The 13,090-nt window shown below is 37.0% G+C and overlaps 1 protein-coding gene across 1 annotated transcript in view; it reads left to right on the plus strand.

Annotated features, from left to right (window-relative positions):
- LOC125466915 (serine/threonine-protein phosphatase 2A 65 kDa regulatory subunit A alpha isoform) overlaps positions 1-12,863 on the plus strand; it is a 48,200-nt gene extending 35,337 nt beyond the window's left edge. The window contains exons 11-15 of the mRNA XM_048562081.2: positions 1,410-1,470; positions 8,127-8,281; positions 9,382-9,524; positions 10,349-10,440; positions 11,725-12,863. Coding sequence (XP_048418038.1) covers positions 1,410-1,470; positions 8,127-8,281; positions 9,382-9,524; positions 10,349-10,440; positions 11,725-11,741 — 468 coding nt within the window. The 3' untranslated portion in view covers positions 11,742-12,863. The remainder of the gene's footprint in view (positions 1-1,409; positions 1,471-8,126; positions 8,282-9,381; positions 9,525-10,348; positions 10,441-11,724) is intronic.
- Positions 12,864-13,090: the final 227 nt, after the last annotated feature.

A 13,090-nucleotide genomic window follows, 5' to 3' on the forward strand; every position in this document is an offset into this window, starting at 1 on the left:
TGTGCACAGGCGCATGTTATAGAACCGACCAGCATATAAAACTACAGAATATAATCTAGTCTTCCTAAAGCATCTAACAGACTAAACCTGGAATTCCAGGTTTACTTTAATCATCCAATTATGATTGATCCCAGTGTGTCTGTCCCAAAAGAATGTTTGTTTTTTAGTCAACTGAAAAGGCAAATACCGAAGTACACTTTTGAGAATTTTTGTGTACCGTACCAAATTACAAGGTGTAATCTCTACAGCCTAGGAAATAATCAAGAACAGCTAAGATTTCAAGTAGCTGTCTTTCCATTCAAAGGTAGTGTAATGGTGAAATTTTATTGAGGGGATGGTACAAAACTTACTGTTTGTCATGCAGTGCTTTGTAGTCCATTATCACAACTATTCAGTATTTACACGAGTGTTGACAATGATGGAATGACATAGCCCTACTGCAAGTACTGAATATAGATTGTGCATAATTGAGACAACATCTGCATGGATACCCATGGGAGGCTTTAATTGGATTCCTCACAAATATAATGCAATCATGAAATTGTGCAGCCATGCGCTCTGGGAAAGTCCTATACTGTCCCATGTGACTTAAATTCACTCACTATGTGAAACTCTTTTAAAATTAATCAGGTAAAAGTTTAAAAGAGAAACAAGGAATTTGAATATTATATTACAACATAGTATGATATAAAGATATGGGACTTGTAAATCCTGTACTGCAGCAAAATAACTCATCAGTAGTTTAGGATAAAGTCAAGAAATTGAAACATCTCTTGGAGGCCTGACATAATGGTACAGTGGTGGTAATATTCTTAAATTCTTTGAGCTAGATGTTCTCTGATACAGTTACTGCAATAATTAATATGGAGTTGCGTGATGGCAGTTGCTATAGGCCGATACGTTTGCTTTATTGCAGGATGATATTTAAATGCTTGTACATGCAGTGAAAACTAAGCAACACATTTCCTGAGGAAGGTCAGAGGGCTATTTTATGAAGACTTATTTGTTTTCCTCTTGGATGGAAGTCTTGCATACTATTCTGGTGCTAAACAACTTATTTAAGAAAATTCAAAGTCATCTGAGACACTCTAGGCAACAGTAATGACATAAGTGGGTATATTTTGTATAATGTCTGCTGTAATATATTTTTGTCATGCAGAATTCAGTGGAATGATTTTACCCCTCACCCCTCCAATGTAGACCAACCACCAGTGCACTGAAATTAGATGTTGTGGTATTATGAATGCTTTACCAGCGCTCTGTTAATCTATGTTAAAGATGTTTGAAAATCACGTGAAGTGTGTTAATTATTTTGCTAACTACTGAGGAGATACATTATGCCTGGAGAGCTTCAAAATGATATTTTTGTTGGTTTCTTCATTGACATGCTTTTTTAAAAATCATTTTAGGGAGTTGAGTTTTTTGATGAGAAGTTGAATTCCTTATGCATGACATGGCTGGTGGATCATGGTGAGTATTAGCTTGATACAAGATTACATTTTCTTTCAAAATGGTTATTTTCTTAATCTACTCATCCACTTTTTATTCAGATCTTCTACCAAACTGACCTCGAGCCCTGTAGATATTTGACTGAGATTTAACCAAGGGGAGGTTTTTATTAATGTGCATGGCTGAAGCCATTCAAGAGGATTTGGATTATTTTCTGAAAAGGAAGCTTCTGTGCTTATGGGGTGACAGTGGGAATATGACACCTGATAAATTGTTCATTCAAAGAGAAAGCGTACACTAACGATTCCGTGAGTAGAAATGTTAACTTGGGCGAGGGTATTTTGTGAGGGAACAATCTAACCTTTACTGATTGAAGTGATGGTCTCCTTGGAGAAATGAATTGTTGCACTGTTTTGATTGTAACCAGAAATACCTGGTATAGTGTACAATTTTCCAAATTTAAAATTACTATTCTGCTTTGCCTTTTGGCTGCAAGTTTGAAGATTTTTTTTGGAGGACTTTTGACTTCATTATCTGACTTATGAACTATTATGACTTTGGCAGTAATTATGGTTGCAAGCTATGTTAATGCAGTTGCAGAGCTCATCTATGACCACACCTTTAATAATTTATAACTACAGAGTTGACATTTTCATTAAAGCCTGTTGCATCACTTTACGTTCATAATACGTACCCTAATTTGGAGTTCTACTTCCAAAATGACCCTGAAAATGTCAGTAAGGTAGCAGGTAGATCCTGTTTTAAAACAAATAGATTAATGGTTAGAATCTGCCTGAGCAAAAGAAGTTTTATTTTATTTCTGGCATAATATTTCTGCTTTATATATTCCCTAATTTTTCCATGACGTTTCGAGTTGGGTAATGAAAGCAGCAGCCGTGTTAAATCAAACCCAACCCTTTTAATCTGATTATCTAAGAGAACGACATAATTATGAACGTGATAAATTAAATTTAGATTTCAGAATGATCCAGCTATCTGTCAGTTAGTTTGCCTATCTTTGAGTGTTTTTTTCTCTCCTTGAAAACCACTTTTAATCCCTTCACTTCTATAGAGTAGCTGTTCCAAATGTACTTTTCGTATCATGTCCTTCTAAATGTCTGTCATAGTTAATTTGTAAATGTCTACAATTTGTTGTGTACTGTAAACAAACTTTGTTAGTTTAAAAACTCATGTAAAGTGTTTCAGCCTGCACGTCCAGCTTACTGAATTCAAAAGTTTCTCATCGTTTGTGAACTGAACCCTGTGGTAGATTTACTTTGGAAGTTATACTCCTTTTAAAATGCTAGTAATGTCCATTCAATATTGCCCTTTGTCTTGAACGTGCCTCATGCAGAGTCTATAGATTCTCAGATTGCAGTTCTCACTGATTAATGGTTTGAATTCCATGCATAGGACAGATGTTTGAACAGCAGTTGGCTGGCTGTCAAGATTTGGTTACGGGTAATTTACAGTAAACATGCAAACTTTTTTGTGGAATGTGTCACACATACTGGCAGTAGCCCATGCTAGACAACTAGAATTGCAGGCAACAGGAGTCTTGACAAATCAGCAGTTTGCAAGCAGTGAACAAGGCTAGGGAGACGTGCAGAGCAGCAGATTTTGCTTATGTTCCTGTTTAGATTTTTCTGAAACTTTATTTCGACCAGTAAACAGTTTTTTTTCCTCCAACCTCTTATTAGCCTAATTGGAAAATTTAATGTTAGGAATTTGTGCTGCTGCTGTGGAATCTATGTAAAATGATATTTTTGTACCTCAAGGATAAACTGGAGTATTGTACCCAGATTTTGAAATTTGATGTTGGTCCACTGCACCAATGGAGTACGTGGCCGTGGGTCTATGCTTGTATTTCCTCAGAATGTTCTTGGCTTGAAAGACGGCGTAGATTTTGGTGGGAAAATGAAGTGAGTTGCTTCCCTGCGAGAAACAAAAATGTGCTTCTGAGAAGACTTTGATATTCTCATTCCTCTCTCTGACTGGTAGATTTTGGTCTTAACCAGAAATTTGGAAGTAGGTCATCCTCCTTGGTAAAGGGAAAAAAATATGACATCCAGTAGCTACATCCTTTGCTTGGACTCCATAAACTACTCTGGTCCCATGTTGGCATTACATATTTATTACAACTTTCTGTATTTTGACAATGTCTTAATTTACTACTTTGATTCAAAATCAAATTTTAGTATGGGCAAGAGGTGCTGAGATTATTGTAGTTTACATAGATTTTGTACGTGTGTTTTAATTTGCTATGATGAATGAATCCTTCCAGTGCAGGAAGCTTCGTTATAACATTGTGAAAATGATTGAAGCATTTTGCTGTGACATCGCACTGTGGTTTTTAAAATGCGACATGTCCCAACAAGGAATGGCTTGTGAAAATGTTTTGACAAATTTGATATCTCTTTAGAATGTCAAACCTCTAAACAGCTTGCGTAATTGGGATTCTGTAACTGTTACATTCTTCTTAACATCAAGTTTGTAATTCTGCGTGAATGAAGTAAGTTCGTATATCCCTGAATAATGTTAACATATTGGGGCTGAAAGATGTTCTCTTTACAAAACAAATGTCAGTTCATTAAAAGGGAAAGGGGAAAGAAAATGACTTCTTAGGTATTTGAAATAAATATTGAGTATATGAAATTGCTGCTTCCACGTGAGAGAAGGAATGAGGGATTAAATGATTGAGTTATTAAATATTTAACATTTTTTTCCCAGAGGCCAAGCTCATGTTCTAGGGGCATGATTCAGATCCCACCTTGGCAGACAATGTGATTTAGATTCAGTATTCAAAATATCTGGGATTCCAGGCTAGCCTAATGGTGAGCATGTTCATTACAACTTTCGTTCATTGTTGTGACAATCCATCTAGTTCACTAATATCTTTTAGGGAAAAAAAATCTTCTTTACTTAGTCTGGCCTCCATATGACCCTAGTCCCACAGTGATGTGGTGATTGTTCCATTTCTGAAGGCAATCAATAAAAGGACAGCTAGGAGTGAGAAACAAATGCTAGCCTTGCCAGGGATGCCCACACCCCACAAGAATAAGTTGTAAAATCAGCTGTAATATTTTAGTTGCTGAATATTATGGTGAAATATGGACAATGAAAGCTGTAGAGTAATGTTTGGTTTCTTCTTGAACATGAGAATTGTAGCTAGTAACCTAATTATTATACATTCAAGTACATTTTCATTATGTCGCCTTTTTAGATTTAGAACTGTTTTTGGCCTAAATGATATCTTAGCTCATGCCAAGTCTCCATTTTAAGTGTTTCAGGCAATTGCTATAGTTCTTGAAGATTAACACGAGTTATTTCAGCTGTGTGTATAGCTGTGACCTTAGTGAACAGAGGTGCAGCTTTGGTTTGGAAGTAGGATCAAGAGCATATGTCTTCTGTCACCCAGTATCAACAGATAATCGCCTTGAAGCATTGTTTCTTCAACAGCTCTAAATGAAAAGTATGTTGATATCTTGTGGAAGACTAGAAAATGGCCCGCACACAATACATTTTGCAGGTTCCTCTATTTCTTTCAACTGAATGGAAAAACGCGAAATCATTTGATCAGCTTCTTTAATAGCTTTGAAATAACTGGTGAAGAGCAATCCTGAAGATCTCCAGACTGCATCCCTTTGGTGGTCATCCACAAAATAAACATTTAGTACCCCTCAATCTCGCATTTTTACCATGTATTCATTCTCTCACGTGAAGCAGCAAATATATAAACCTAAAATATGGATCTGTTATGTATATGTAATAAAGAAATTCCCCATCTTTTATGAACTGAGGTTGGCTTTGCAAATGGTGAAAATAACCTGTTTGTTGCATTATTCGGGGATTTGATATATATATACAATTGCCTACTCTCATGAAAAATATACCTTAGCAAATTGATTGGCTTCATATTGTCCCTGTGCTAGTTAAGTAGCTTTGAACAAAGTATGAACGTTTAGGGCAAAAATTTTGTAAAGAAAGAAGCAATTGACAGCATCTTGCTGCCTTATTACCATTGTCTTTGCATAGAACGGAGGTTAGTTAGTAGTACTTTGTTTAATTGTGCCATTAATATTCAGGAACATTATATGGCAGTATTGGAGCTCATTAGAATACTGTGCCGGTGAAAGCACTTGGGCAATGAAGTCTTGAGTTTGATGTTTTTTGGGACCTGGTTGTTTTGAACCTAGAGAAAAACATGCAAAATAGTCCATGTGGCAGGGATAGAAGGGAAGAAAGAGATGTTTGGTATAGTGATTTAATAACCCATTTTCTTGGCAGCCATTTTGGCAACTTTGATCATGAAATATGCTGTTGGAGATACTAGCACTTACTAATGTAAAGTTATGCTTCCAACCAACAAATGCTGGCTTTAGCAAACATAAGATTGCTGAACATGATATCCGTCCCCAGTGTTAGTATTCTGACTGAAAGGGATAGCATGCTGGTTTAAAGTTCCATTCACAAATCTCTTGCAAGACAGTTATCCATTCACAGATCTTTTTAACAGTACACATTTACCATAACGAACCAGGTTACTCCAGAAATTATCAAAGCTTCTAAGCAGTATTAGTGGAATTTGGATTTTCTTGGTTGTGCGTGGAACCCTTTCCTCCAAGGCAATAATATTTTGCAGCAGAAATTGCAATGATAGTGCTCAATCAGAGGATGAGTTTCTGGGATGGAGACTCCTCTGCCACATTACATCTGTCCTATAATTTCCACTTCCTTTGTCATAACTGCAGGCTGTTCAATTCGGTTGTACAAATCCTCCACACTGTCTGAAGGCAACCGGAACGGCTTGCTCTTCAGTATAGCAGTTGACGACATTGGTGCTGCTTCCAGCTCACATTTGTTAATTAGAAAAATACATTAATTTTGCTTCCAATTTCTGCCCAAGTCGTACCTTCGTCTGGTCCATCATTGACTATTTCCTTCGCTTCCTTGATTTCTGTTTCCACTTGGTGGGGGTAGGTTGTCTGCCAGTATTAATTGTAAACCCATAGTTGCATTGATTACACTTCCTCATGCCATTTTCCTGCAAAAGATTCCATTCAGTTTGACCAGCTTCTACCCCTCTTCTGACAATATCACTTCCTAAAGGGTCCCCTGCTCCGCCGCCGCCACCACCACCAACACCCCTCCTCCACACCCCCCCCCCCCCCCACACCCCCACCGGCCCCTCAGTTTTTTTAAAAAAACCCAATGCAAAGTATAGGTATAATGTCTTGTTTTCTTCTTTGCCTCTTTACAGTTGGCATAACTTAACATTGAGTTCAACCACTTTAGACCATGAATTATGTACTTCATTTTGATTGAACCCCCCCAGTCTTGTCTGATTTTCTTAATACCGAGCTAACTGTTTCTCTGTTATTAACACTTAAAATTAACACCTGTTCGTCATCTATAACTGCTCTGCACTGCCGTTAAACAGTTCCTTTGCCTTTTGCTGTGGCCATCCTCACCATCTGTTCCACTTGCTCCACCTGACCCTTGTCAAGAACCATTTTTCCAGTCCCCTTCCATTATGAATAGCCATATTGGATTCAAAACATTAAGTCTGTTTTATTTTCTCTACAGGTGCTTCCAGATCAGTTTCTCCACCACTGTTATTCTTAATGAGACTGCCAGGCCTAAGTCTTAAAATTTGTCTATAATTAGGGCCAACAGTTAGACATTCCTTAAGTTGAAGTGGCTGCTTTGATTACATGTACTTGGGTAGTACAGCCTAATGAGGATATTTTATAATGCCAGTGGATGTGCTCGGTGAAAGGAGCGGTGCCAATATTGATCTGAGCCTGTAATAAGATATTACTACATGATCTCTCTGAATCTGGTTTTAAATAATAATTGACAAGTGTATACTTTCTCAACTGCACCACTTCATAGGTCTACATGTGTCAGTGAAACATGATTTCATTGCAGTGTCTGTTTGCCTCTGTTAGCTTGAGGACAAGTAGATTGAGAAGAACATTGTGTACCTATGATGTGTAGTAGTGTGGTAACAGGCACGTAAGCACCTAATCAATTTACACTTGGATGACAGCTACGTATGGTATGTATTCCATATGCTAGAAGTCTCCGAAGCTTGAAGCTTTTCTGAAGAAGGGTCTAGGCCCGAAACGTCAGCTTTCCTGCTCCTCTGATGCTGCTTGGCCTGCTGTGTTCATCCAACTCTACACCTTGTTATCTCAGATTCTCCAGCGTGTGCAGTTCCTACTATCTCTAAGATAATGTGCAATCTGTTTTTAGACTTGTCATTTTTATAATTTTAAAGCTGGGAGAGGAACTTATTTCCATGGTGACGCCAAATCTGCTATCGGGTTAATTCCCCAAAAAGGCAGAACCCGTTTGATTAAAAGCAATGGCTTCTGAAGCACAGTTAAACCCAAATGTCCCATTATATATTATTAATATTAGATTGGGCCTGTGTGTATTTATTTAACCTATGCTGCCTGAATGCAATTTAACTTAGATCATTATTCAAATATTTCTAATTGAAATACTATGTAATAAACATTCTGGGTCAACTCTTCAATGTTAATTATACTGTGTTCTGTGTAATAGATATTATTTACAATATCTTCTAAACTTACACATTTTTGTTACTTGGAGCTGTGTAGTAACTTTATTTGTTCAGTCATATCACTTCTGGTTCTGCATTTTTCTAGTATATGCCATTCGAGAGGCTGCTACAAACAATTTGACAAAACTGGTAGAGAAATTTGGAAAAGAGTGGGCAGAGTCTACTATTGTCCCTAAGGTCCTTGCCATGGCTAGTGATCCCAACTACCTTCATAGAATGACTACACTGTTCTGCATTAATGTAAGCATAATTCTATACATGTTTGTATTAAACTTTACAAGCTGTAGTATTTCTATGAAATAAAAATTTAGTTTTAGTTCAGTATTGAATGTAATGTGTTTAAGGAAAGTTCTGTGTGTCAGATTTTATTTTATCATCCATGTAGCATTTTTATATTGTCAGGTCTGTTTTTGCCTGTTTAGAGTGTGCACTGATCAGCTAATCATGGTTATCCTATCCATCCAAGTGCGTCTCATTATGGTGTGCCAGCATTCTAACGCTGCCAGTGTCGTCACGGTTTGTAACCTGTATTCCTGGATCAGTTCCTCCCTATCAGCCAAAAGACAGTTTCAAAGCTCAGTTATAATGGAGTGTGTGTGTTAGATTTTCTCCAGTTGGAGACTTTGTATCAAGACAAGCCAAAAGGAAATTGTCAATCAACAGGTCAGAGAAACATTTCATCAGGCACTATTTCTAACTGCCTATGAATATCTTATGTAAAGGTAGTTAATATTTATGGAGCCAAATACAGGGATAGAAAGCTGAGTTAGCCTGCTTTTTTTTTTAAGCTGCAGTTATAGTTGCATAAAAATTAAATCTGAAAGGCATACTTTAGTTTTAATACTAAGTCTTAGTTAATTAAATGACTGTCCTGTAGTCACCTTAAGATTATCAAGTTTCTTTATGTACTATCAGATTTTCTTGTTGCTTTGCTAACTTATTTCTAATGTTGTTTACAAACAAGTCATTTTGAAGATTGTACAAAAACAGTTTCTGAATCCTATTGAATGAATGATGCGTTCATGTATATACATGCAGAGAGTGGTGAATGTATGAAATACAGACAGAGTATTGATTATATTTGAAAATTTTAGAAATTGGAGGGGTCTAATGCTTTTATTCCTCGCTCCCACCCCCAGACGCACTGCGCTGATCATTTATAGTGGTTTGTGCCAGTCCTGAGATTCTTGCCAGTCCTGAGTCCCTGTATATGGTTTGGACCATATTCAGACAGTGGTTCATATATTGTCCAACTTTTGATTTAGAAGCATTAATATAACAAATGATCAATTGTGTTAGGACTTCTTGAGTGAACAGTTTGTTTTCTGATGAATTTTCAGGTACTGTCTGAAGCCTGTGGCCAGGATATTACTGTAAAGCAGATGTTGCCAACTGTGTTACAAATGGCAGGTGATCAGGTGGCAAACGTTCGCTTCAATGTGGCTAAATCACTGCAGAAAATAGGACCGGTTTTAGACGTTAGGTAAGTTTTGTGGGAATCTTTGAAATTAAGACAGGGAGAACAGATCTGTGATGTCTTATTCTTAGCACTATTCAGGTTCCTTAAGCTGAAATAGAACTTGAGGCTCCAGAGTGAGTAGATCAGCATGAAATTGTAGGCAGTTATTATAGTTCTACAGAAGCTTGAATGCTAGTAAGTAATTCTGCTGCCCATTCCCAACATTCTTCCATTTCAATTCTTACCTTCCTGCATCAGGCCCCCCACACTAAAGGCAATTTGGCAGGGGTCATTGGGCCTGCAAATTGTTCCATTATTCGCATAAGTGAGTGTGCCAACTAGCTATTTTACTGCAGAGGCAGTTGCATCTAAATTTTATCATGCATACATTCTGATGCAATGGCCACGAATTGCACTGGTAAAGAGCAAGATCCTCGTGGGTAACTTTAACTTTCAACAGTAGTGGTAAGTGTGTTGTCCTGGATTAGAATCAAGTCAATGCAATCTGGCATGTTATGTTCACTCTGCAAAGGGTGCTAAGCTCCTGCCTAGTTTCTTATGCCACTGCATTAAAATGAGCCCTTTAGGTGCTTACCTTGTTGCTATGCCCCCATTTCCTGTCCCCCCTCAAAGAGAAAGAGCCCAATGATGGTGCTCTCTACCAACCACTTGATCAAATAACCCATTCCAGATTAGTGAACAGTCTGTGTTGGTGGGACAAGGAGGGGAATGAGTACATTTTAATCAAGTACAGTATCAGTGTAATTTTGCTTTCAGTGGCATAAAATTTTATCTCTGAAATCTGCTACTCTGGTTTCCAAAACCTTGTATGTTGCTATTAATTGCAGCACTTTACAAAGCGAAGTCAAACCCATATTGGAGAAACTGAGTCAGGACCAAGATATGGATGTAAAGTATTTTGCGCAGGAAGCTATAACTGGTAAGTTGCTGCTTTGGACATTTATTGGTTTCAGACTCTGTCATCTCTTAAATAGTTGAGACCTGCCTGCGTCACAATGCTATTTACTTCCGTATTGCCAGATCTCTAATGGTGAGTCCTTGTAAGCAGTGATTTGCTAATACTTCTATGGTAGAGTAGAATCCTTTCTACATACTTTGCAGCTGGTAGATGAGGCTAGGTATCAATAACCAGAAGATGTTTGTAATAAATGAAACTGAACATTTGAAGTACCAGAAATAATTGCTCACATAGTTAAAGATTGAGGTGAAGTAAATTTTATGGGTTAGAAATTCTGAAAGTATCCAATAGGCTGTTCTTTTTTTAAAGAAAGCAATTTGCACTGGCAAACAGGATAAAATTGTGAACGGAAGTACAAATGCTGTACTGATACTTGGAAGGGTTCCCAATTAATGGATTGCTCAGATAACTTGTTATACTGGAATTATCTTGGGAGAGTTATTAGCTTTGATTCAGTGATAGCAGTCACTTCTGTGAGAGGAGGTTTATTCAAGGGCAACTCTGGAAATGTGAATACTTTATGACCTTCTCAGATTGAGCGTGAGACTGAGAACCCAACCTGACTTCTAGGTAGAAGTAAAAAAAATCTCATGGCACTAGTTTAAGGAGGCAGGGAAGCTTTCTCTATTCTAGTTAACATTTATTGCTCAGCCAGTAGCACAGTGATATTTTATCAGGTCAATTAATTGCCCTTTGAGAACCTTTACTGTGTTCATTATGGTTGTCATGTTTTCCTACATACCGACTTGATAGAAATTCTGAATTGGTTAATTGTATGCAAAATATTTTGGGATGTCCTGTAAATGTGAAAGGTGCTGTGGAAATAGAGGTTTCATTTAAACTTTATGGTCATTTTTTCCTATCCTGTCGCATTCCTTGAAAAAAGTGGCAGTCTTATGTGTGATTTTCCTCCAGTGACCTGTATCTGAGTATTTTAGAGTTTTTAAGAACAAGTAAGAGTTAGTCAAACCTGATGGATGTTAAAATGACAAGAACTGATAAATAAAGGTTCTAAACAAGAAATTCATTAATGCATGAGATCTGCTAACATCTGGGTAAATGATGGTTACTACCTCAGTTTGGATATTTTGTTGGAATCCTACCCAAAATGTTATCCCAATTTTCCTCCTTTTAAATTGTAACTGATCTAGTGTGTATTTTGAGTTCTTCTGTTTTAAATTTACTTTGGTGTTTGCGCATTTAATATTTAATCGAGAAATAATGTGTCTCTTTCCTTTCATCTAGTTCTTGCTTTGGCGTAGAAAGAAAGAGCAAAATCCAGAAATTCTCTCTCCATACTTGCAGTAAGATCCTCCTGTTGGTGCTGATGCCATTGAAAACCTTGTGTTCCACTGTTCCTTAAAAGAAAGCCTTGGAAAATGTAAATGTATCATTGTCAGAGTCACTGAATTTTGGCTGCATTGGGGACTCTAGTTTCTGCAATTTGTCGTCTAAATTTAGCTTGAGTGATTGTAATTGTGAGCTACGTTTATTTATTTTCATTGGTTGTAGTGTACCCAGTGATGACATATATTGAAAGGGTTTAGTTGTCGACTACAAAAAAAATTGGAAATGAGATTGTTGAGGTTCTTATCTAAGTAACTCCTTCACTATCACCTGTGTACCAAAATTCCATTGTATTTAATAGTTTCCATGATATTATCCATTCACATGCATATCCTAAAGACAAATAGAAACTTTAATCATAAAACTGAAGTTGCTGGAAATGCACTGCAAGCCTGCTGCCTGAAAAAGAAGGGTAAATTAATGTTTTGGATTGGAAGTCCTAATGAAGGATTTCACACAATGTTTCTCAATTTTTATCTATGAACAATATGCTCTGTATTTCCCCCTGACTTTTCCTTTATCATTTGTCATTGCTGATTATCCAGACTTATTATAAAGTTGTCTTTTTAAGAATTGGAAGTGCTCTATTCAAAAGGAGAATAACTGTGGTTATATACGTAAGAAATTGCTGTGATCTCAACAACATCAGTGCTCCCCCTAGCTTTGTTAACTTCAATGACCTAACACTGGTGCCAACAGTTGTTGTGAGTTAAGTAATTTTACTATGTTTCCCCAGTAGACTGTATTGCATTGTATTTTATAACATATGTAGATTTTCCAACTTGAGGATGAGTAACAGACCAGAACTACAAGAAATCATGTCATTCCAGTCAATGGGGCTAAGCTGAGCTTTTGCAAGCTGTCAATACTGCAAATTGTGTATTTTTACAGTTTAAAGTTATGTTCAACATTGGTCTTGGTGAACAATTTTAGATCATGATAGATGGAATTTAACTCTTGCCAGTTGATATTTTTTTTCTCCTCTTTGTACAATACACTATGTTGCTTGTCACCTTAATAAAGTGGAAAAAGGCAAACTTTGTTTTGTGTTGCAAACTTGGGCAAGCTGCAGGGGTGGATCTGTTTTTTCATTTTTTTATAGACTGAAAGCCATAAAAAGGGCATGGTATGTGGGTTTTTTGTAATTGTTTCCTGCTGTTGCTTTGCTTTTAAAATTGATATGCATTTTATTGCAATGTCGTTTGCAAATCTTGCTTTTAAATTAGTCCAAGTATCCAGTGACTAATTCAGATTCTGTCATTGA

This window comes from Stegostoma tigrinum, chromosome 32 (assembly GCF_030684315.1).
Source record: "Stegostoma tigrinum isolate sSteTig4 chromosome 32, sSteTig4.hap1, whole genome shotgun sequence".
NCBI lineage: Eukaryota > Metazoa > Chordata > Chondrichthyes > Orectolobiformes > Stegostomatidae > Stegostoma > Stegostoma tigrinum.